The sequence below is a fragment of the Vulpes vulpes genome, chromosome 10, assembly GCF_048418805.1.
Source record: "Vulpes vulpes isolate BD-2025 chromosome 10, VulVul3, whole genome shotgun sequence".
In the NCBI taxonomy this organism is placed as follows: Eukaryota; Metazoa; Chordata; class Mammalia; order Carnivora; family Canidae; genus Vulpes; species Vulpes vulpes.
This window is the reverse complement of record NC_132789.1, coordinates 16,562,075-16,586,205: the sequence shown is the minus strand read 5'-3', so window position 1 is coordinate 16,586,205 and position 24,131 is coordinate 16,562,075. Positions and strand designations below refer to the sequence as shown.

The following is a 24,131-nucleotide window of genomic DNA, read 5'->3' as shown; positions in this document are numbered from 1 at the left end:
GGAATTATGCTGAATATGAGCCTACCGTTTTGTTAGAACCCTCTAGAATTGGTGTATAAGAGGTCCTGAATGATATGTGCCATAACAGCATTGGTCTTAGCTATGTTCTATTTTAAATTTTTTTCTTTTTAAGATTTTATTTATTCATTCGTGAGAGAGAAGCAGAGGCACAGGCAGAGGAAAAAGCAGGCTCCCTGCAGGGAGGCTGATGCGGGACTGGATCCTAGGGGCCTGGGATCACGGCCTGAGCCAAAGGCAGATGCTCAACCACTGAGCTACCCAGGTGCCCCTAACTATAACATTTTTGTTTGTTTTTTTTTTTTTTCCAAGATTTTATTTATTCATGAGAGACAGAGAGAGAGAGAGAGAGGCAGAGGGAGAAACAGGCTCCATGCAGGGAGCCCAATGCAGGACTCAATCCCAAAACCCTAGGATCACGCTCCAGGCAGAAGGCAGGCGCTAAACCTCTGAGCCACTCAGGGATCCCCAGCTATAACGTTCTTAGGGCAGCATTTGCTGCCCTTCAGTTCAACCTTAAAAGTTAGCCGATATCCAACTTTTCCTAAGCCATTTTTAATTTCTACCTACTCTGCCTTTGATCTGTTTCTAAACGCATGCAGTGGATTATGCCTAAAAAACTCTTGTATTGAGCTACAAACCTATCCTTCCTATTTGTTAAGGGTACATGGCAGTAGCCAGAAAAGTAGGCATTGGCAATGGCAAACATGCACAAGCTTGCTAACATACTAAAAACTAATGCTTCCAGATGGCACACTGCGTATTTTATAAAACTTGGCCAAAAACTCCTTCCTTCCTTAAAAGCTTTCAATTAAGAAGGTGAACAAGTGTTTTAAGAGCATTTTATACTATTCAACTGTTATTAAAAAATCACCTTACTCAGAAAACCAACAATAAGTATTCTGTACAAGTCTATCTGAAACACACTAACAAATATTTTCTTGGTCAAACTACAACAATTCTCTATCATCCTGATGGGTAATCAGTTAGGTCTAACCAACATATTCAAAGTTAGGGACAAAATAAGTAAAATGCCTTAAAATACCGGTTTTCTTGTTGGATTTATTATTGTCACAAACGTTCACTACTGCCTCACTACAGAATAAACCAAAGACAATTATTGCAATAGACTCATTATTTTATGTCAGTGGCTTAAAAGGAAGCCCAGAAAAATTAATTGACAATTCAGACAGCTAGAAAATCATCATCTTTAACTTCACACCTAGGAATAGAGTGTGAATAAAATTTTCCCTGCAAAAGGACTCTAACCTACTAAAAGTAGTTATTTATCAATTACACCAAAAATTTTTAGACTAAACCAAAAGAGCAGTTCCAACACTAGCCAAGAAGGGTGGCTACCCTCTAATTCTAGAGGGATATGTGATAAAGCTACACATGGGCAAAACCCCCAAATTAATCTACATAATACTGCCCGAAAGTCCACACTAATCCCTGCTTAGTTATTTAAAGCATTTATTATTGCTACAATTGGCCTCCACCTGGAACTCCTATAAACAATTTCTAGAAGTCTTCAGCATACCAGGTAAACAAGTTTGCTATATCCAAAAGATCAACTCTGAACTCAAGTCAGTCTTAAGACTGTTTTTTCTCTTTGTTTATAAGCCTGACAGTTTTTAAATCTTAAAAAGTTTTAAATCGGACATCCACATTTGGGGACTTCAAATGTTCCCTGTCTGCCACACATCCTCACTTCCACTGCAAACATCTTCCTGTTACTGCTCATATAATCACAGCAGAAAATAGCAGAGATTTGTACACAGGCTTTGAAGTACTATAGAGAACATTCAACTCCAGACTCTGCCAACTCCTAAACTCCTGGTCTCTCAGCTTTTTCCTTCTTCAGAAATGAACAATTCCACCTTGCTGGACAAGCTAACAATTAGAGTATAGATAACAGAGGTATAAACCTAGCCCAGGCCCTGGTGCATGGTTAAGCCCTCAATAAGCAGTAACTATCATCACCAAGATGGTCATAATTCGAAAGGCCTGACCACAAAAATAAAATTTTCCCTGCAAAAGGACTCTAACCTACTACAGGAAAACAAGCATGATGTGTATGTGGCGACTAGCTGTCAGGTATTCTTCTAAGCTCTTAGTTCGTTTGTTTTCTAAGTTAATTTAATTAATTATTATCTCTACCTTCACGGAAAAGGAAATTTGGAAGCTCAAGGTTTGGCAGATCTAAAAAGACTGAATCAGAGCCCTCGCTCTTAACTACTCCTCCACAATGAACAAAGCCATTAGAGGACCAGTCTTCCTCAACAGAGGAATGGATCCGGAACCAAATGACTAGGAAATTTGAGTTTGAAAAGTCCTTGGGCCCCACCCTCCCCTGTTTAAACTTGAACACTCTCCAATGCTAATTCAACATTAAAGGGTAGAACAACTCGGTGGTTTAGAAGCGTGGACTGGTGAGTCACACAAACCAGCAGGTCTTAAGGCCTGCCGTGAGGCACATACCCTACCTTTTCTGAACCTCAGTTTCCTCATCCGCAAAATGGGGATAAGAATAGCACCTACTTCACCAATCTGTTTCGAGTATTAATGCAAGGCTAATGCAAGCATTCACGTAAACCACGCTGCACCGTGTTCATTAAATGTTAGGTTATAAATAACGGGAGCCACGGAAAAGGGGAGAAAGGTAGAAATGATGGTAGAAAGCGGAGCTGTCCCTGGGTGACCCAGCGGACAACAGAGCGAGGATCCTCCCCAGCCTCCGGGGCAGTCGCCCCCCGCTCTCCGCCCCCCGTCCGGGGAGCACGCCCTTACCGCTCTTGGGTTTAGACTCGCCGGCCGGCCCCGCCGAGGCGGAGCGGGGCGGCTGTTGCCCTTTGCTGCTGCCCGAAGAGGCGGAGGAGCTGCTGGAGCCGCTGTTCTTGTCCATGTCGGAAGCGGTGGCGGCGGCGCTGGGGGAGCTCTGCGGCATCAACGGGGGCCTCGGCGGCGGCGGCGGTCGGAGCGGAGCGGGCGCGGCGGGGACCCAGGCTCATGGCGTTCGGGGCCGGCGGGGGTCGGCGGCGGCAGCGGTTCTCGGCCTTCATGGCGACATTTTTCCCTGTTTCCTTCCTCGGCTTCTCAAACTGGAAAGAGAAGCGGCGGGCGGGGCTGTCGAGCCCGGCGGCGGCGGCGGCGGTGGTGGCGACAGAGAAGAAGGAGGAGGCCGGGGCTCGGAGGTCCGGGCCGGGCCTGGCGGGGCGGAGGCTGCGGGGGAAGGGGAGGCGAGGGAGGGTGCGCGAGCCCCGCCGGCCGGCCGGACACGCTCTCCCGCCGCGGGGCAGGGGAGAGGGCTGGCTGTCTTGGTGTCGGGGACTGGTGTCTCCGACACAGCGACCGACACTCGCCTCTGGGCCGAGGCCGAGGTGCTCCGGGAATGGCGACGAGTCGCCAAACAGCATCTCGAAGAACCCGGATGGACTATATATAGTGGCAATGTGGGAGTGACGCCCTCTGGGAAATGTAGTTTTCTACCTACATCCGGGCCCAGTGAGTTCCACCCTCCCACCCCTCCGTTTGAAAGGATGATGGGACTTATAGTTCAGGTTTTAGTTTAAGCAGGCTAATGTGCACAATAATATGCACCACTACTAATAACCCAAACATTGGAATATCTGTGGAGTCCTTTTGTTTATTTATTGGTTATGGTTCTTAATCTAGTATGAATATCAATTTATTTATGGCTCTATCCCCCAATATTAACAAGGGCAAAAATAATGACAAAACCCTACATTTAATATCACTGCACAGCACTTCCTCATACAAAACTTCATTTCACTGTTAACAAGTCATTTATTAATAGAAGCCGTTGTCGGGTGCCTGGGTGGCCCAGTTGGTTAAGCATCCAACTCTTGGTTGCAGCCCAGATCATGATCTCAAGGTCGGTCCTGAGATGGAGCCCTGAGTCAGGCTCCTGGCTTTCAAAGTCTGCTTAAGATTCTCTCTCTTCTTCTCCCTCTGCCCCTCACCTCCCCTGCTCGCGTGTGTATGCTTTCTCTCTTTCAAGAAAATATATGTATTTCATTGTTAATAGTATTATCTTTGAGAGCTTATCATTAGCAGGCATTGCACTGTGGATTGTATGGATTATCACACTTAATACATCAACTCAAACTTAAAGACAAGCAAAATGGTTCAAAAAGCTTAGATCAGGAGCACCTGGGTGGCTCAGTGGTTGAGTGTATGCCTTTAGCTCAGGTTGTGATCCTGGAGTCCCAAGATCCAGTCCTACATCAGGCTCCCAGCGAGTAGTCTGCTATGTCTCTGCCTCTCTCTGTGTCTCTCATGAATAAATAAATAAAATATTTTAAAAAACTATTATAATCTTTGTTCCCATTCCTCAACTGAAATCTTTCCATAAAATCCAAGTCCAGCTATTTTGTACACTGGAGAAAAAGTTCAGTTGGAAGTATGATGTTTTTATTGCCAAGTTGCCTGAGCCAACTCAAAAAAAGCTATACAAAAAAATAAGCAAGTGTTCCACACTCTGATAGCTGTGCATGATACAATCCTGAAGGGCTTAGTCTTCCTAAGTGAAATTATGGGCAAGAGAATCCACACGAAACTGGATGGCAGCCAGCTTGTAATAGTTCATTTGGATAAAACATAGCAGAACAATGTGGAACACAAAGGTGAAGCTTTTCCTGCTGTCTATAACAAGTTCACTAGCAAGGATGTTAACTTTAAATTCCCAGAATTCACTTGTAAACAAAACTGACTAAATAACATATCATTCACCCAAAAGAAAGGAAGAAAGGGAGGGAGTAAATAAGAAAAACTATAAGGAAAGATGGTAACAAGAACTATCATAAAGTTAACACAAAATGCTGACTATAGCAAAGGCTCCAAGGAGATGTACAAACAGTTGAGGAGGTAGAGGAGGGCTTCTCAGAGAGGTGTCACTTGAGCATAGAAGGATCAGTGGAATTTCAGCAGTCATATCTGAACAAGTAAATATATAAAATCCTAGAATTCCCCTCATTGGGTTCTTCTTGGCTTCTTTTGCATTCATCATCATATGGGATATAAAACAATAAGTATGTATATATAAGTCAATCAATTTCTTGAAATTAATAGTTTTAACTCGAATAAAGAAAATGAGATACTAATCTCATATTTTTATTTTTTATTTTTATATTTTTAAAAGATTTTATTTATTTATTCATTAGAGACACACAGAGAGAAGCAGAGACACAGGCAGAGGGAGAAGCAGGCTCTCAGCAGCGAGTCCAATGTGGGACTTAGAACTCGACCCTAGGACTTCGGGATCATGCCCTGAGCTGAAGGCAGATGCTCAACCACTGAGCGACCCAGGCGTCCCTCATATTTTTATTTTAAAGATTTTATTTATTTATTTTGAGAGGGACAGAGAGCGAGAGCATGAGCAGAGAGAGGGAGAAGCAGACTCCCTGCCTCAGCAGGGAGACCAACATGGGGCTTGATCCCAGCACCCTGAGATCATGACCGGAGCCAAAGGCAGACGCTTAACCAACTGAGCCACCCAGGTGCCCCTAATCTCGTATTTTTAAATTTCCTTAAGGGATCCCTGGGTGGCGCAGCGGTTTGGCACCTGCCTTTGGCCCAGGGCGCCATCCTGGAGACCCGGGATCGAATCCCACATCAGGCTCCCGGTGCATGGAGCCTGCTTCTCCCTCCGCCTGTGTCTCTGCCTCTCTCTCTGTGACTATCATAAATAAAAATTAAAAAAAAAATTCCTTAAAATGGCCTTCATCAGTCCTTGTCCTGCTTCACCTTTTGCAGTTGTTTCCCCACATGTTCTCATATCAAAATGAGAACAAATACATAATGTTGGTCTGGTGTTTTTTTTTTTTTTTAAGATTTTATTTATTTATTCATGACACACACACACACAGAGGCAGAGACACAGGCAGAGGGAGAAGCAGAGGAAGAAGCAGTCTCCTCGCAGGAAGACCGATGCAGGACTCCATCCTGGACCTTGGGATCATGCCCTGAGCCGAAGACAGACAATCGCTGAGACACTCAGGCATCTCAGTCTGGTTACTTTAATATCCAGAAGGAACAACCCCAAATCCTGAGGTCCATTCTTATGTATGACTAGATATGGAAGATAAACTAACTTTCCTTGATGAATTTTTATTTTTTTTAACAATGATGTGAGAACTCTAATTACATGGATGAATCATTCTTTCTATCACTTTTAAAAATAAAAGAGAGGGAAAGAAGAAAAATCCATGCAGCTCTTCCAAAAGAAAGCAGTAGGTGTCCATCTGTCAGGCTACACATTAAACCAGGAAGAGATTTTTCATTTTCAAAATAGTTTCTTAGGGTCCTTGGCACTTTCTCCTTGTGAAGTATTTACAGGAAACATACGTTTAAAAAGAGAATCAAAGCAGAAACATATAGAAATCCAAGCAAAACTCACCACCTCCATCCTCTTTTGCACAAGATGGTCTACATTACCCTTTCCATAAAAAAATACAGGAAAATCTGGGGTTGAAGTAAACATCCACGATACACGCCAGTTGGCTCTAGAAGTGTAGCTTTGTGACAGAATGAGGGTGAGTGGTGATTGGGTCTGACTCACTAAATAGACACCAGAGCTTTCCTTCCCATTTATGAACTTCTCAGGTACACAAAATGTAAAGACCAAAGAACAGTCTTTTGTGCGTTTATTTTTCAGAGTAGTCTAGCACATGTTTCTCAAGAATGGTCTGCAAATTCCTTGCATCAGAATCACATGTTTGTGAGTTGCCTGGGTGGCTCAGTGGGTTGAGTGATCAACTCTTAGTTTTGACTCAGTTCATCTCAGGGTAGTGAGATCAAGCCCTACATGGGGCTCTGCACTGGGTGTGGAGCCTGCTTTGGATTCTCTCTCTCTATGCCCGTCCCCCTCCAATAAATACATCTTAAAAAAAAAAAAAAAAAGAAACACCATAGACGTTTGTTCAATAAAGATTCCCAATGCCCATTCCATTCCAAATATACAGATTCAAAAACTCTGGTATTTGGGCCCAGGAATCTGACTTTTTTTTTTCTTTTGGAAAGAGACAAAAAAGAAAGAAAGAAAGAAAGAAAGAAAGAAAGAAAGAGAGAAAGAAAGAAAGAGACAGCAGGGGCAAAGGGAGAGAGAGAATCCCAAGCGGTCTCCATGCCCAGCACAGACCCCTATCTGGGCTCAATATCACGACCCTGAGATCATGACCCCAGCAAAATCAAAAGTCAGAGGCTTAACCTACTGAGCCACCCAGGTGCCCGCAGGAATTTGCATTTTAAAGATCAAACCAGGTGATCCTTAGGCACATCAAAATATAAGAGAACTGATCTTGTAATCTCTTTCTTGTAACCACACCGTACTTTAGTTTCCTACTTCTGTACCAGAAAACAAGAGTTATTGGGTGTCTCGAGTTAGCATTCATAACTGCTGGCTGACAAGATTCAGAGACATGGCCGCGGAGAGGTGATTGTGGGCTCATCCTAAGGTCCCTTCCTTTCTGGTGAATTCTATATTCAAGTGGGAAGAGAGAAGAAGGGATTTCCGGTACTCAAAAACTAAGTGGCCTTTGAATCCCAGGAATCACACTTAGCTCTCTAGCAAAGGTTTTCAGGACGCGTTCGGCTAATAACGTCTCCTACCGGCCGCCGTTGGCCCTCTAGTGGCGCAACTCTACGTGCGGTCCGTTCTGCCCTCCCATTGCCAAGATGGCGACCCACAGGTGCTGCGCTCTATGGAGCTACTGCGGTCGTAGGTGGTCGCGGGTGATGCGCTGCTGCCGGCTTTCCGGGCTTTGTAGCTCCTGGCCCAGCGGCCCGCTGGGTGCCCGGCACTTGTCCCAAGAGAAGCCGGCAACGGAAACACATTTCGGGTTTGAGACTGTTTCGGAGGAGGAGAAGAGGGGCAAAGGTGAAAGGGGCGAGAGGGCGGATGGAGGGATCTGCGATCTAGTTTCTTCTGCTCAGCTGGGAATTGATTTTGACGTCGTTTTGACTCGTATGCCGTAGCCTGACCTCCGAGGAGTCCTCCGCCCCCGGCCTGACATCGCAGAGCTTAGATGCCTCCTCTTGTTAAACACAGTAATTATCACTAAATCCCCAAAATTGGGTGTTTATGACGTGCCAGGCACCATGCAGATATTGTTCCCAATTCTCATCTCAACCTCCTGACGCTGCTATTGTTATCCCCACGCTACACATGAGGAAATTGAGACTTAGAAATTAAACAAGAACTTGCCCAATTTAATGTAGTAAGTGGCCGAACCAGTATTCCAACCCACTTTGGTATGACTGCAGAGCTCATGCTTATGACTGCAGAGCTCATGTTCTTCACTTGCTAAAGAGATGGACCTTTTTTTTTTAAAGATTTTATTTATTTATCCATGAGAGACACAGAGAGATGCAGAGAGAGAGGCAGGCTCCATGCAGGGAGCCAGATGTGGGCTCGATCCCGAGTCTCCAGGATCACGCCTTAGGCCTAAGGCAGCGCTAAACCGCTGAGCCACCCGGGATGCCAAGATGGACCATTTTTTAAAAGAAAGGAAGGAGGAAACACACAGAAATTGTGCCTCAGCTTTCAAATTGTATAAGTAGAAATAATAGTAACCTTTCTCTTAGAGTTACAATGAGGGTTAGATTACTTCATACATTAAAGTATTATGAACAATGCCTGGCACTTCCTAATTGCCCAATAAGGGTTAGATACTATTGAGCAGTTTCTTTGTGTCCAGCATTGTGCTACAGGCATGGGAAAGGAAAAGGACTGTTATATAACTCCAACTGTACCATTTATAATGGGGAGGTATTATGCCCATTTAACAGGTGGGTATGTTGAGGCTCAGACAGTTTCCTTCACTAGGCCTGTGGTCATCCAGGAAATAAACAGAAGGAATTCACAATGGAATAGCCCATCCTCTTAAGGACTACTACATTATCTTTCTTCTCAACTCAGCCTTACTAAATACATAGCTCTACTGTAACTCTTTGGATATTTATTTTATTTTTTAAAGATTTTATTTATTCATGAGAAACACAGACAGGCATAGGAAGTAGCAGACTCCCTGTAGGGAGCCTGATGCAGAACTGATGTCAGGACTCCGGGATAACAACCTGAGCCAAAGGCAATGCTCAACCACTAAGCCACCCAGGGGCCTCCTTAAATTAACATTTATTTCACTGGACTGTGAATCCCCAGAAAGCTAGGATAGTGGCTCATTCATGTCTATATCTTCAGTGCCTGGTGCACATTAAAAGCCTGACAACTGGGACGCCTGGATGGCTCAGCAGTTGAGTGTCTGCCTTTGGCTCAGGGCCTGATCCCAGGGTCCTGGGATCGAGTCCCACATCGCACTCCCTGCATGGAGCCTGCTTCTCCCTCTGTCTATGTCTCTGCCCCTCTCTCTATGACTCTCATGAATAAATAAATAAAGTCTTAAAAAAAGTACAGGGAATCTTCCCTTTGCACAATAGCACAGGACTGTAAAAATGACCATGCATGTTGAAATCATGCAGTATGATATTAACAGTTAATGGGAAAAATTACAACTGTTCTATGACTTCTAAAAATTATTGAACATCAGGGGTGCCTGGCTGGCTCTGTCAGTGGAGCAAGAGACTCTTGATCTCAGGGTTGTGAGTTTAAGCCCCACATTGGGCATAGAGTTTACTTTAAAAAATATTAAAAAACTATTGAACATCAAAAACTCTCTTACTGTTAGTTATAAATGTATAGAGAAAAGAAATAAATAGTAAAATTAATATTTAGCAAACTATAATTTAAAATTAGGTTTAATTTTAACCTAATGTAATTAGATTTTTAAAAATTTTAAGCTTGTTTTTAATTAAGTTAAAATTCTAATAAAAAATTAGAAACATTACGCTGTTTTATGCTTCATAAAAAAATATGCCAAGAGTAGTTTGAACAGTGTTTGCTACCTCCAGGTCATATAATTTACAGTAGGGAGCAAGCATCTTCTCTATGCCATGGCAAATTGCGGTACTCCTTTCTAAATTTCAGTCAGCTTGTAACATTTTATCCTTTCACTGTCAGTATCATGAAATATCTCCAAGAATTCCTTTAGTGTGAGATTTTTTTGTTGGCATCATTTCCTCTGGGACATCTACCTTTTCATCACAACCACATTCTCATTTATGTCCATAAGTTCATCTTCACATAGTTCTTCCAGCTGCATATCTAGAGTCTCTTGAGTATTGACATTCCCACAGTCAGCTGTTGGTCTATAATCCCATGGACATTTCACTTCCAGTATTACTATTTTTAATTTCTTTGTGGTGCTTTCATTTTCATGGCCAATTTCTTCTTTCAATGATGTAGTTTTGTAAAATACCACATGTGTTTACAACTAAGAGATAAGGAGGTGACCCAACTACATGCTTTGCTGTTTGTGTGTGACCTGAATGACTGATGTGTAATGACCTACCAACTTCGAACTGAAAGAAGTGACATGATTGGCTACTGATCATGATGCATGTCTGTTATTTACAGAGTGATTTATAGGCTGAAGACTACCGGCGAAGTTTGTACTTTATGCAGTTACTCACAGTTAATACACCATTGCACTTGAATGATGTTGCTGGGGGACTGTTGTTATTTAAGCCACAGTCGCTGAAATTCACGTATATCAGAACCATGCAAAGCAAAGATTGCTTATATTCGGTGGGTTGATCTTTAGTGTCCGTGAATACCCCCAAAACAAAAAAAGCAGTCCCTGGGGTTAAGAAAGGCATTCAAGATTGAATTCGGGGGAGCTCTATACTGAGCTAATTCAGCAGAAGATGTGATGTTTTCAATCTATGCAGCACTTTCATCTGATAAACTCAAAGCATCTCCCCTTCATTCATTACCTAATTCTGCCTTATGACAGGGTGATAGGGAACGGACACTGATTTTTTCATCTTATGGGCAGAGAAACAGGTGTAAAGAAGTTAAAATGTAGCCTGTGCTTTAAAGTGCCTTATTTTTTTAAAAAAATATTTATTTATTTATTTATTTATGAGAGACACAGAGTGAGAGGCAGAGAGAAAAGCAAGCTCCCTGCAGGGAGCCTGATGCAGGCAGGACTCCATAACAGGGGGATCACGACCTGAGCCAAAGACTCTACCACTGAGCCATCCAGGCACCCCACTTTAAAGTGCCTTAGATAGTAAATTCCTTCTCCCACTAGCCCAGATTCCACATTCTCCCTTGATCCTATCAGATTTATGAGAAGATTTATGAGGGCCCTATGCAGTGTGGCTTGGCCCTGATTTACATCTGGCCATTCATCTGCCCACCCAGTTGTACCTGAGGTTTTTCTCTGTGATCCAGGCAGGGATGAACTGAGGCCTCTCCATCCATTAGTCATGGATTTCTAATGATTTTGTTGTTTTCTATTATAATAACCATTAGAAAAATTCTATGCCCTCTATTCTCTAAGAAATGGAACCTACTTAGTACCATGTAGGTGAATACGTTGTTATGGGGTCATGGTCCTAGGTCCACTAAAGGACCACTAAAGGTAACTAGGATGGCAGAAAAGAGGTTGGCTTCTTACATGAAATAACTTAAGCCTTTTTCAAAAGGAGGTTAAGGGGTAGATACGGGCATCAAGCAGTATAACTTAACTTCACCTGAAAAAGGCAAATTTAGAGAAGAAAAGCTTCAGCCTCTTTCATTTAGGACTTCCTCAAGTTAATTTTGTTAATAGCACAATTGTGTTGTATTTCTCCTGTCAGTCTATCATGTGTTTGAAAGTGTGGCCAAGAAGTATGATGTGATGAATGATATGATGAGTCTTGGTATCCATCGTATTTGGAAGGATTTACTGCTCTGCAAGATGCGCCCGTTTCCTGGAACTCAGCTGCTCGATGTTGCTGGAGGCACAGGTAATGTCCAGTAGAGTATCCTTGAGGATCACTGAGCACCTTTTATAGAAATTAGTGTCTTTTGTTGGGATGAGCTAGCTTACCTACCATTCGGCTGAAGATGGTCATTGGAAATCAATACACTTCTAAGAAAGCTTTACTCTTTTTAAGTAAATGTCACTCAGAAAGCACAAAGTATCAGCTTTATGCCTGTCGTTTTTTCTAAAATGCACAAGGTTCCAAAGTAAAAAGATTACTTTTTTGCTCCAGTGACATCTTACCATGTGAATGACTGTTTTATTTTCTGTTTAACCTTTAATTCGCTTTCCCTTTCTTTGGGGGGATGCCCTTTATCATATTGTATAAACTTTCTAGACAACCTTTTCTTTCTTTCTTTCTTTTTTATTTGACAGAGCAATAGAGCCAGACAGCACAAATGGGGTGGAGGTGGCAGAGGGAGAGAGAGAAGCACACTCCCCACTGAGCAGGGAGCCACATGCGGGGCTTGATCCCAGGACCCCAGGATCATGACCTGAGCTGAAGGCAGAAGCTTAACTGACTGAGCGACCCAGGCTCCCCTAGACAACCTTTTATGCCTAATCCACTATCATATCAGAATTCAAAAGCTCAGTTTATGCACGGTCCTTTGCACACTAGATATTTAGGAAGAAAAATGTCATGGGTTTCTAAAATGCATTTTGGTGATGTTATTACATAGTTAATGTATATGCTAAATCACAGAAAAATGTGTCATATAATGATGTGTTAATCTATACCAATAGAATAATATAACAAATTACAGTAGGACAATCTCTATGTGTGAAACACGTTTATGTTTGGCTTTGCTGGTGTGGTCCTCTCCCCAGTGGAAGCTCAGAAGGTAGTAAGATACCTTGCTCAGTGGAGGACAATTTAACAGAATCTATTAAAATCTAAAATCTTTAGTCTAGGATCCCACAGTTCCAATTCTACATGCCTAGTCTAAAAAAAATTTTTTTTTAAGTTTGCACAAAGATACAGCTACAGCTATCGAGCTGCCTATATCTATGCCTTAACCCATAGCACTACTGTATGCTGTAGTTCGAAGGTAATCCCTTATATTAAAAAAGACATTTTAAGAATATATAGTATAGATATGCTCACTGCATCATTTTTAGTAGTAGTGAAAACTTGGAAATAACCTATTTCTGCCTCAGTAAAGAAATTGTTTTAAATTAAGATACACCCATTCTATGAAATACCATGTAGCTATTTAAAAGAATGTGGAAAACCTATAAATACTGATGGAAAGTTCTCAAAGACATATTCTGTGGGAAGAGAAAGAAAATGAGTTGTATGACTATGCGTATAATATCCCCATGTATGTTTTTAAGTTGTTTCATAGGAGTATATATATACAATATTTAAACATATAGAAAAGTAACTAGAGAATACCTAATTAGTTGGAGAAACTAGAAAAACTTGAGGATATATTTCTGGCAACTAGTATAAGAAAAAGACAAACAGCACTCACTATAAGAAAGGAAGTGGGATCCTAGAAAACATTGGCTTGGCCCAAACAGGATTTACCTGGTCACAATAACATAAACACTTTTGATTTTTAGCTTTTAAACTCCAAACAACAAAGCACAGAAGACATACCTGTAGCTGTAGAACAAACAATATGTCGGGGCACCTGGGTGGCTCAGTGGTTGAGCGTCTGCCTTTGGCTCAGGTTGTGATCCAGGAACCCTGGGATCAAGTCCTGCATCAGGCTCCCCAGCGGGAGCCTGCTTCTCCCTCTGCCTATGTCTCTGCCTCTCTGCCTGTATCTCTCATGAACAAATAAGTTTTTTAAAAAAGAACAAACTATGTTACCAGTCTTGACAGAGTAAAAGTGCACACAGTAGAAGGTTGAAGGGATTTAAGAGGTACCATCTGTAATTGATGACATAGAAATATAATATTAGTCTGTTATTCTAGTTCCCAAAGGAATCTATGATGGACTATGAAATGTGATCTAGGGGCACTTGGGTGGCTCAGCAGTTGAGCGTCTGCCTTTGGCTCAGGTCATGATCCCAGAGTCCTGGGATCAAGTCCCGCATCAGGCTCTCCACTGGGAGCCTGCTTCTCCCTCTGCCTATGTCTTTGCCTCCTTCTCTGTGTCTCTCATGAATAAATAAATATAATCTTTAAAAAAAAAAAAAGAAATGTGATCTAAATATATTGGGAAGTAGAGGCATCCAGAGATGAGGAACAAGATATCATTATAAATTTGGTAAGTAAAGAAAGAGCTGGAACCAACAGAAAGCCCAGCTGAAAGGGTTGAGAAAGATGGTTCCTGGGGAGCTGAACTAGGCATAGGAAGTGGTGGAGCAGGGGATCCTTGCTGGTAACTATACCCTCATGTTGCTTTGGTAACAATTATTAGACAGACTAATAGGGCTCTACACTAAGGAGTTAGCACAGGTTAGGTCTGGAGAAGGTGTGGAGAGAAAATGCAACTTTTATGTTTTTTCCTAAATATTTGGGTGAGTCTTTTATAGTGATAATGTGTCTATGCATTACTTAGGCAATTTTTAAAAAAGTTTTTAAGAATATTAGAAGTTACCCGGGCACCTGGCTGGCTCAGTCAATAGAGCATGCCACTCTTGATGTTGAGGTCATAGGTTTGAGCCCCATGTTGGGTAGAGAGATTACTTTAAAATAAAATCTTGGGATCCCTGGGTGGCGCAGCGGTTTGGCGCCTGCCTTTGGCCCAGGGCGTGATCCTGGAGACCCGGGATCGAATCCCACATCGGGCTCCCGGTGCATGGAGCCTGCTTCTTCCTCTGCCTGTGTCTCTGCCTCTCTCTCTCTCTCTGTGACTATCATAAGTAAATAAAAATTTTAAAAAATAAATAAATAAAATAAAATAAAATAAAATCTTAAAAAAAGTACTAGAAGTTAAATTATTTTTTTAAGTTACCATAGAAATAAAGAGAAACTTCAATTTTTGTACACTCCTCAAATCCTGTACCTTTGTTACTCTGTTTGGGTTTTGGAAATGTTGGGTTCGCATTTGTGTTTGTGTTTGCATCTTTCCTCCTTTTGGCTTCCCACAGGTGACATTGCCTTCCGGTTCCTTAATTATGTCCAGGCCCAGCATAAGGGAAAGCAGAAGAGGCAGTTACGGGCCCAGCAAAATTTATCCTGGGAAGAAATTGCCAAAAAGTACCAAAATGAAGAGGACCCCTTGGGCGGTTCCCGGGTCGTGGTCTGCGACATCAACAAGGAGATGCTAAAGATTGGAAAGCAGAAAGCCCGTGCCCAGGGCTACAAAGCTGGCAAGTACTAGGGAGGGTGGACATGGCAGAAATGTTTGTGTATTTATGAAGTAAGATGGGATATATAAAACGTTAAAGTGCTTTATTTTAAAAAATGAACCAATAGGCAGAAGTCAAAGATGATTGGTGTGGCTGAAGCCAGTTAGGGTGCTGTTACATGCGTTATTCTGGCAACCCAGGGAGGCAGTCTGATTATCCGCCCCATGTGACAGAGCTGATAACCACAGCCCAAAGAGCTGAAGGGCCCTTACCCAAGGAGCACAACTTTTATTTGTTTATTTTTAAATATTTTATTTATTCATTTGAGAGAGACAGAGCTGGAGAGCACAAGCAGGGGGAGCAGGAGGCAGAGGAGAAGCAGACTCCCCACCGAGCAGAGAGCTGGATGATGCAGGGCTTAACCCCAGGACCCTGAGATCATGACCCGAGCCAAAGGCATACGCTTAACCGACTGAGCCCCCAGGCGCCCCGAGTAACACAACTTTTCAATGGCAGACCCAGGCTCAGAGCTTGAGTCTAGGATCTCAGCTCTTGGGCTGTGAGATGGAAGTTTTGCCTTCAGTTGCCAGCAACCCCCTGCTGATCCCAGTGCCCTGGTTGGGAGCCATCCCGTTCCTCATGGGTGCTCAGAGTTTGACTGATGTGGAAGCTGAGAAGGGGCTCTGCCCTTATAGCAGGAACATGCCCTTTAGACACAGGGGAATGCAGGCAGCGGGCAGCCACCAGCTTTTACAGCCTTTTAGCTCTGCCTCAGCTTCCCTCTGAGGCTCTTTCCTGGCTGTGCTCCCGAGCTCCCTGTGGGTTGGCAAAGGCTTGGGTCTCCAGGCTTCCCCCAGCTCAGTCCTGCCTCCTCTTCCTTTTATCTTCCCAAGTTGTTCTCCCTTACATCCTCCCCCCAAATCCCTTTTGCATGCTTCCCTCCTCTGGGCATCTGTTCCTCAGAGGGCCCAACTGGTAGAGTTAAATACCTGGAAACAGTACTACTCTCAGCAGCAGATAGGAGAGTGACTACATGTCTCTGGGAACTCACTACACCCTGAAACTGGACAATTTGTGCCCTAGCTTAAAGATGTAGATTTCCCATTTCGCTGTCCATCTTCATCTTTTAAAATACTTTTCACCGAACTTTATCCAGTAGAAGTCACAATGGGGCAGCTGTACCACATTCACCCAGCTTCCAGAGCCACTGCACTGCCCTCTCCCCAGATGGCTAAGCACTGCAGGCAGCCACCAGCAGAGACAGTGGTCTGGGACAGAAAATAAAAGTCCCTCAGGTCAGCATCAGGGGTCCTGTCCTCTCCCTCCCCCACCGGGAGTGTCTATGGTTATTGTAGTTCAATTCTTCCTCCTCCCCGCCCCCCCACCCCCGGACTGAGCTGCCTAGACAGACCACAACCCACTTGGCCTCCAAGATGAAGGGCTCTTTTGTTAACCATCAATGCTGATCAAAAAGCAGACAGTCCCTAGTGTTTTTAGACAAAGGCACTATGTTTCCTTACTCCTACTGAAAAACGTGTTCCCCTTCCCTCTGGTGCTCAGCCATAGAGAGTGGAGAATGAAGAGAGAAATGATAGGCGATGTTCCATTTCTGGAATCATCCCTTCCATAGCATAGCTTGCCTTTCAGCCTCTTCTCACTGCCAAGACAAACCCACTGACATAGGAATTACCAAGTGCTGCAGAAGACAGTTTCCTTACCTTTCCTCCTTGCTCTAGCAATGCCCAACAATGAAGCCTTTGTCAAACATATCCTGCAAAAAGAGTTGAAACTAAGGAGGATTCTAGAAATTATTTTGTAATAGTAAGGTGATGTGTGAAAGATGTATTTGTATGTAGCACTGTTGTGTGTTTTATTTACATTTTATGTGGAGCACTTCCTCCCCAAATGGAAACCCTGTTGGCAGGAGCTTTAAAAAATTTATTTGAGAGGGAGGCGCCTAGGTGGCTCAGACAGTTAAGCATCTGCCTTCGGCTCAGGTCATGATCCCGGGGTCCTGGGATTGAGTCAGGCTCCTGCTCCCTGTGCCGCTCCCTCTGCTCTTTCACGCGCTCTCTCTCTCTCTCTGTCAAATAAATAAATCTTTTAAAAATTATTTGGTAGGTTATAAAAATTGATATATTTGAGAACTTTGGATTTTGGAAAAGTATTGAGATTTACCTATAATTCCAACATCAAGAGCTGCTCCCAGTATTTTATTTCCTTCCTAGCTTTTCCTAATCGTTTCCTTTTTATAAAATTAAAGACTTCCTGTTTATACAATTTATTATCCTACCCTAAATTAGCATTATATCACGAGATTTTTCCATGTCATTAAAAATTCCTTAAAATCATTATTTATAATATTCTCCTGTATGGATGTGAGTCATGAAGATTCACATAACCAATTTATATAATCAGTAACCAATTGATCTGTCATTTTTTCTAATGCTTTTGCATAGGGCACAACATTATGACATCCTTATTTGTAAATTTTTGCATGTACTTGTTAACTTTTCTACCTTCTGTATAACTTTGGACAAGTGTTTAAACTCTCTAGATCTCAATTACCTCATCTGTAAAATAGCAGAATAAAAACCACCTTGTAGTGGAGGTTATGTACCATCGCTATTGAAAACAGAGCTCTGGGATAAAAAAAAAAACTGAGTTCCAATCCACCTGGGTGACCTTGGGCAAGCTGCTTTAACCTTTCTGATACTCCACTCACCTAAAACATGAAGATGATGGTAAGAGCTATCCCATGGAGTCACTATGAGAATGTGATAAAATAATGTATGTAAAGTGATAATACAGACCCTGCCATCAAGGGCAGGGCAGTTGCGATGATGATGATGATAATGATGTTATCAATGTCATCCTGCTAAAATCAAATAGCTGGTTCAAAGAATATGGTTACTTTTTTAAAAGATTCATTTATTTGAGAGAGTGTGGGAACTGGGGGAGGGACAAAGGGAGAAGAGAAGGAAAGCAGACACCCCACTGAGCACAGAGCCCCACCTGGGGCTGGATCTCCAGATCATGACCTGAGCAGAAACTAAAGAGTCTGACGCTTAACTAACTGAGCCACCCAGGCGCCCCAGGGTATGGTTATTTTTAAGGATTTTGTCAAATACTGCTACTTTGCTTTCCAAGATTTTTTTTTTTTTAAGATTTTTTTTTTTAATTTATTCATGACAGACACAGAGAGAGGGAGAAGCAGGCTCCATACAGGGAGCCTGACGTGGGACTCGATCCCGGATCTCCAGGATCACACCCCGGGCTGAAGGCGGTGCTAAACCGGTGAGCCACCAGGGCTGCCCTCCCAAGATTTTCATTTACTTTCCTCTATAGAGCCTTCCTTCTATATTGTATTTTATGTCTAGTTTGCTGCAAGTTGAATAATGTTAGAGCCAAATCAGGATCTTTTAGTGGACATATCTACCCTGTTAAGGGTTTCCCTGAGGTGTTTTCTGAATTTGTGACCAGACTTGGGGTCTAGATACTTTGATTCTCCAATAGAACCAATATAATTAGGGCAGCCCGGGGGCGGGGGGGGGGGGGGGGGGGGATGCTGCCCAGGGCCTGATCCTGGAGACCCAGGATTGAGTCCCACGTCAGGCTCCCTGCATGGAGCCTGCTTTGCCCTCTGCCTGTGTCTTTGCCTCTCTCTCTCTGCATCTCTCATGAATAAATACATAAAATATTTTTTTTTAAAAAGAACCAATATAACTAGGCTGAATTCCATACTTAGAATACTTCCAATGATCCTCTGAAGTTGGTACTATTAACTCCATCTTACAGATAAGGAAACTAAGGCAAAGTAGTTTATTCAAGATTATACAGCTAATAATTGGTGAAGCTGATTTTATAATTCCTGGAATTAAAACCTAGACAGTCTGGGGACGCCGGTATGGCTCAATGGTTGAGCGCCTGCCTTTGGCTCAGGGTGAGGTCCCAGAGTCCCAGGATCGAGTCCCACATAGGGCTCCCCATGGGGAGCCTGCTTCTCTCTCTAGTCTCTGCCTCTCTCTGTGTGTTTCTCATGAATAAATAAATAAAATCTTAAAAAACAAAAAAAACAGGCAGTCTAAACCCCAGACCTGGGATCTTAACCACGGTGCTTTACACAAAACACTTAATTGGGTAAAAATTGCTTGAGGGTGGGCATAACTAAGTATTCATCAGGTTCTATTCTAAAACTCTTGGAGAAAGTTTCCTGCTGAACTTCAAGAAATTCAGATTCTCGGGGATCCCTGGGTGGCGCAGCGGTTTGGCACCTGCCTTTGGCCCAGGGCGCGATCCTGGAGACCCAGGATCGAATCCCACATCGGGCTCCTGGTGCATGGAGCCTGCTTCTCCCTCTGCCTGTGTCTCTGCCTCTCTCTCCCTCTCTCTGTGTGTGTGACTATCATAAATAAATAAAAATTAAAAAAAAATAAAATAGTGAATATTAAAAAAAAAAAAAAGAAAGAAATTCAGATTCTCAAGCCAAGGCAAAACTATGAAGACAGTGGCCAGGAACCCAGCAATGAAGGCAGGTGTGTGATGGTTTCTGATACTACACTTATGGTATTTACCCAGCACCAAACTGTTCTCCAGTTCTCCCACACCAAATAGGTGTCCAGCAATTCAGTTCATTTCTGACACTGACTCCCAGAGCTTGTCTCAGATTCCAAAGACTGCCCTCAGCAGTTAGCCACCAATGGTGTGCACAGGCTGCCCACACTTCTGCTTGGCTGACTACAAATCAGAGGATTCCCACAATGCCCACCTCAGGTTTGGCAGTTTGCTAGGTGCAGAAAAGACAGCTACCCACACTGAGACCAGGAATGATTTTCTCTTTCAGGACTTGCTTGGGTATTGGGAGATGCTGAAGAACTGCCCTTTGATGATGACAAGTTTGATGTTTACACTATTGCCTTTGGGATCCGGAATGTCACACACATCGATCAGGTGTGTATGGCTGCATCCTCAGCTTGTGTGACTCTTGTGCTATTAGATCTTCCAGAGCGGCCCTACAGGAAACAAGGAAAGAGGGAGAGATTCTGCTCTCTGCCCAGCTCTTGAATGGAATGACTGTTTCAGGTTTAGGGGCTTCAGTCCTTGAAGTTGCCAATTTTCCTAGTCATGAAATTAAAAAAGACTGAAACCATGGAGCAGATCCCCATAGAAGCCTTTGATGCTTGGGTTGGTCTTTACATCTTTGAGCTGGCATTCCATCTGTTTCTGCTCACTTGTGAAGTCTGACCCTGTGAGTTTGCAGATCAGAGACATTTCCAAGGTCAACAGAAGGCATTCAAACACTTATTTTGGCAGAAGGTACCTAGAGTCATGGGTTCCTTTATAGGGAGAAGGGAACATTCAGCTCTTAATCTGATGCAGCTTTTTTTTTTTAAGATTTTATTTTTAAGTCATCTCTGCACCCAATGTGGGGCTCCCACAACCCCGAGATCAAGAGTCTACTGACTGAGCCAGCCAGGCACCCCTAATGCAGCTCTTCTTTATTTCTCCTTCAGTACTCTACCCCAGAGCATTTGAAGACAATGTGCAAACCATATTCTGTTTCTATTATGGGGGGGGGGGGGGGGGGGGCCTCCAGTTACCTGGTTCCTCTGCTTCTAGTGGGACATCTTTATGGTGTACTTTAGCTTGGTTCATATGGCCTGCCCTGTATGTAGCCAATTTATTATTTCTTTTAATTAAAAAAAATTTTTAATAGGTTCAAAGTACAAAAGGGCATATCAGGCAAAGTATGCCTCCCACCCGTGTGTCCTGACCATTCAGTGCCTCCTCTCCCTGCCTCCAAACATCAATTTCTTGTGTACCTTTGCAAAGATGTTTGTTTTTTTTTTTGCAAAGATGTTTATAAATATTGTTTTGTTTTTTCCTTTAATACAACTATTAGCATATGAAAAACACACAAATATTCTGCCCATTGCTTTTTTCCCCTTAAAAATGTATCTTGGGAGATCTTTCCTGTCAGTACATGGAGAGACCTGGCTCTTCCTTTTTTTAAATGGCTGCATCAATTCCATATACACAGACATTCCATCATTTAACCAGTCTCTCATTGATAATTAAGATGTTTCTAATCTTGTGTTGTTCAAATGGTGCTACAGGGAATAACATCTATATGTATGTCATCTCTACAAAGATGCATTGTTTTTTGTTTTGTTTTGTTTTGTTTGGAGGATGGGGAGGAAGAATTACAAGCAGGAACAATGCCCAGTATTGGAGACTGATCTCACAACCCTGAGATCTTGACCTGAGCCAAAATCAAGAGTCAGATGCTTAACCGTCTGAGCCAGCCAGGTGCCCCTACAACAGATGCATTTCTATAAGCTAGATTCCTTGACGTAAAATTCCTAGATCAAAGAAGTTAGCCATTATAATTTAAGTAATTGTAGGGGCACCTGGCTGACTCTGTCGGTAGAACATGCAACTCTTGATCTCGGAGTTTTAGGTACAAACTCCATGTTGGTCAAAGCATTTACTTTAAAAAATAAAGAGAAAAAAAAATCCTGAAAGACGCTTTTAACAGTAATAAAGAGATGCATGTGAAATTGGCCACCATGTGGTTGTACCAATCAGAGTACTCCAAGTGGCCTTCTCTTTGTGGGCAGCAGAATGCTTATAAAATTTAGGCTACTGTGGGGTTATCTCTGCTGCTACAGCTTTCCCACTGAGAAGCACAAGGGATCTATGGGAAATGCTAACTTTTATAATGCCCATCAAAGGTAAAGCTGTTTTGGCCTAATAGAATTGAGTGTGTTCTTTTGTTCCTTGCCTTGCTCAGGCACTCCAGGAAGCCCATCGAGTCCTGAAGCCAGGAGGACGGTTTCTCTGTCTGGAGTTCAGTCAAGTGAACAACCCCCTCATATCCAGGTTAGCACTGTTAACAGGGCTTTATTCTCATTGTCTGGCCACGGGTTTCCTATTCCACAACAGACAGAAAGTAACCAGTAAGCAATAAGCAGGAACCTCATAGTTCAGAGTCTTGAAGGGACAGTGCCACTTCAGAGGTCAGCCAGTTCTGAATGACATCGAAGCCAGAAGAGTTTCAAACCAGCAACCAGAGGCTAAGTTGGCCCACAGATGTATTTGGTTTGAATCATCGTACTTTTAAAAATTAACTTAGATGTTCATATTTAAAAATCAGTTAAGTTTCACATAAAAATCTGAGTTTCCAGCTTCACTTGAGAAATCATATAGGACAATGCTTAGCAAGCACACATTCCTACACGGCAGGAGTCAAGAATGGAATCGTACCTGCCCCTTTTCCATATTTATGCTACTTCCTAATGGTACCTGTCACCACATCCTCACCACTCCCTAGTGGTCTTGCGCTTGGCCCATGTTACTTTCAGGTACTTGCCCCCTAAAGGCATTTGAATTTATAACTCTAGGCTTATACCTTCTTGCTTCTTATCAGGGGATATTTCTAATTGTAATCTTTTGCCTTTTTTGTTTAGGCTTTATGATCTATATAGCTTCCAGGTCATTCCTGTCCTGGGAGAGGTCATTGCAGGAGATTGGAAGTCCTACCAATATCTTGTAGAAAGTATCCGACAGTTCCCATCTCAGGTACAAAACTCGTATTTTACAACAAAGGCCCTAGAGCTTAAATCCAGGTATATCTTTGCTATATCTTTGTGTTTTAGGAGGAATTCAGAGAGATGATAGAAGATGCAGGTTTTGAGAAGGTGACTTATGAAAGTCTCACATCAGGCATTGTGGCTATTCATTCTGGCTTCAAACTGTAACTCCTTTACCATTCTGGAGTGTGAACCAGTCACATCCTGTTGAAAGCCTGGTACTGAAGAACAACCTGGTAATGAGACCAGCAGCAGAACATCTCCTCTTAAAGACGTGTGCCTTGGACTCATGTTCTGATGTGACCAATCTCAAAGTGGAAGAAACAGATCCCTGTCATTCTCTGGCAGCTTTCATTAGGAGCTGTTTCAGGGCTTCTCCCAGAAGTATTTGGTTTGTACTTTTTGCTCAACTCCTGCTAATTTTTCTTGGCTGTGCAGCGTGTGTGTGGTTAAAGTAAAACCAATACTACTTTTCATTTTTGAAGTGCATTTGTAGCTTCTGGACTGGTGCTGCCTTCCAGAGGGATAATGAATCATCTGAACTCAATGATTTGAACCAGAAAATGTCCTAGCTCCACTTGAGTCAATCTCTTAGCCTAGGACTAAGTCAGAGGGCAAACAATCACAACTAGGATTATGAATTGAATCACTAAATGAGTTTACAATTTGTGTGGTATTCATGATTTCTTCTTGGGGAAAGGAGTGGTGAGGGAAATATATTATCGTCACTCAGTCCTCTTCTACCAAAACTACTATTGGATCAGATTATCAGTGCCTGTCATGAAGAAAACAAACTCTTGATGAAAGAATGTTCCAGCAAACTCCTGGCTTTTGTTTTCTATGGAGAGTTTATCAGAACACATTTGAGAGGTTTTATAGCCAAAAAAAGAAAACAAAGTTTGAAAACTATCTAGCCCAACCCCTCTGGTACTAAGGGGCAGAGCTGGGCAGAGCTCTTTTGTCTCCTTAATACAGTCCATTGTTTGATGTTAAAATGAAGCCAAAAATATTTTGAATGTGGACTAAGCATATGGTTTTTAAGGAGCTTTGCTAAGACATTGCAGAAAGCAACCTGACTTGGCTGGCTATTTGTTAATTGTGGATAACTTAGTTCAAGGCTATTTCAAAAGCTTTAGAGAGATGCTGCCTCTAGGCCCAGCACAGTAGGGGTCATTTATGTACCTTCACTCACAAGATCTTGCCCTGTCATTGTAAATATTTCAGACATAGCTATCCATATACAACCATCTCAAAGAACAGCAAAGAGCATTTGACAAAGTGCTAAACCTTAAACTTTTAGTTTACATTTTTTTCAGCCAGCTGGAGCCCATTGGCCTTTGAAATTACAAGTAATGAGGAACAGACGCCACAAGGAATTTCATAAACC

General features: G+C 42.7%; 2 protein-coding genes across 5 annotated transcripts in view; one reads left to right on the top strand and one right to left on the bottom strand.

Moving 5' to 3' along the window:
* Nucleotides 1–3,478, bottom strand: part of RNF10 (ring finger protein 10) — a 34,639-nt gene extending 31,161 nt beyond the window's left edge. For 2 of the 4 annotated variants that reach the window (XM_072723003.1, XM_072723004.1), the window contains exon 1: nt 2,809–3,446. In XM_072723003.1, the coding sequence (XP_072579104.1) occupies nt 2,809–2,965 (157 nt within the window). In that variant the 5' untranslated portion in view covers nt 2,966–3,446. Of the gene's footprint in view, nt 1–2,808 lie in introns of all 4 variants that reach the window. The other 2 variants (XM_072723002.1, XM_026015903.2) reach the window with 2 other exon arrangements.
* Nucleotides 3,479–7,688: 4,210 nt separating this feature from the next.
* On the top strand, nt 7,689–23,413 carry COQ5 (coenzyme Q5, methyltransferase). The gene is made up of 7 exons (XM_026015855.2): nt 7,689–7,915; nt 11,740–11,889; nt 14,952–15,173; nt 19,996–20,102; nt 21,946–22,034; nt 22,622–22,733; nt 22,811–23,413. Exons 1-7 carry the CDS (start codon nt 7,714–7,716, stop codon nt 22,910–22,912), a joined length of 984 nt encoding a protein of 327 aa, XP_025871640.1. The 5' UTR covers nt 7,689–7,713; the 3' UTR covers nt 22,913–23,413.
* Nucleotides 23,414–24,131: the final 718 nt, after the last annotated feature.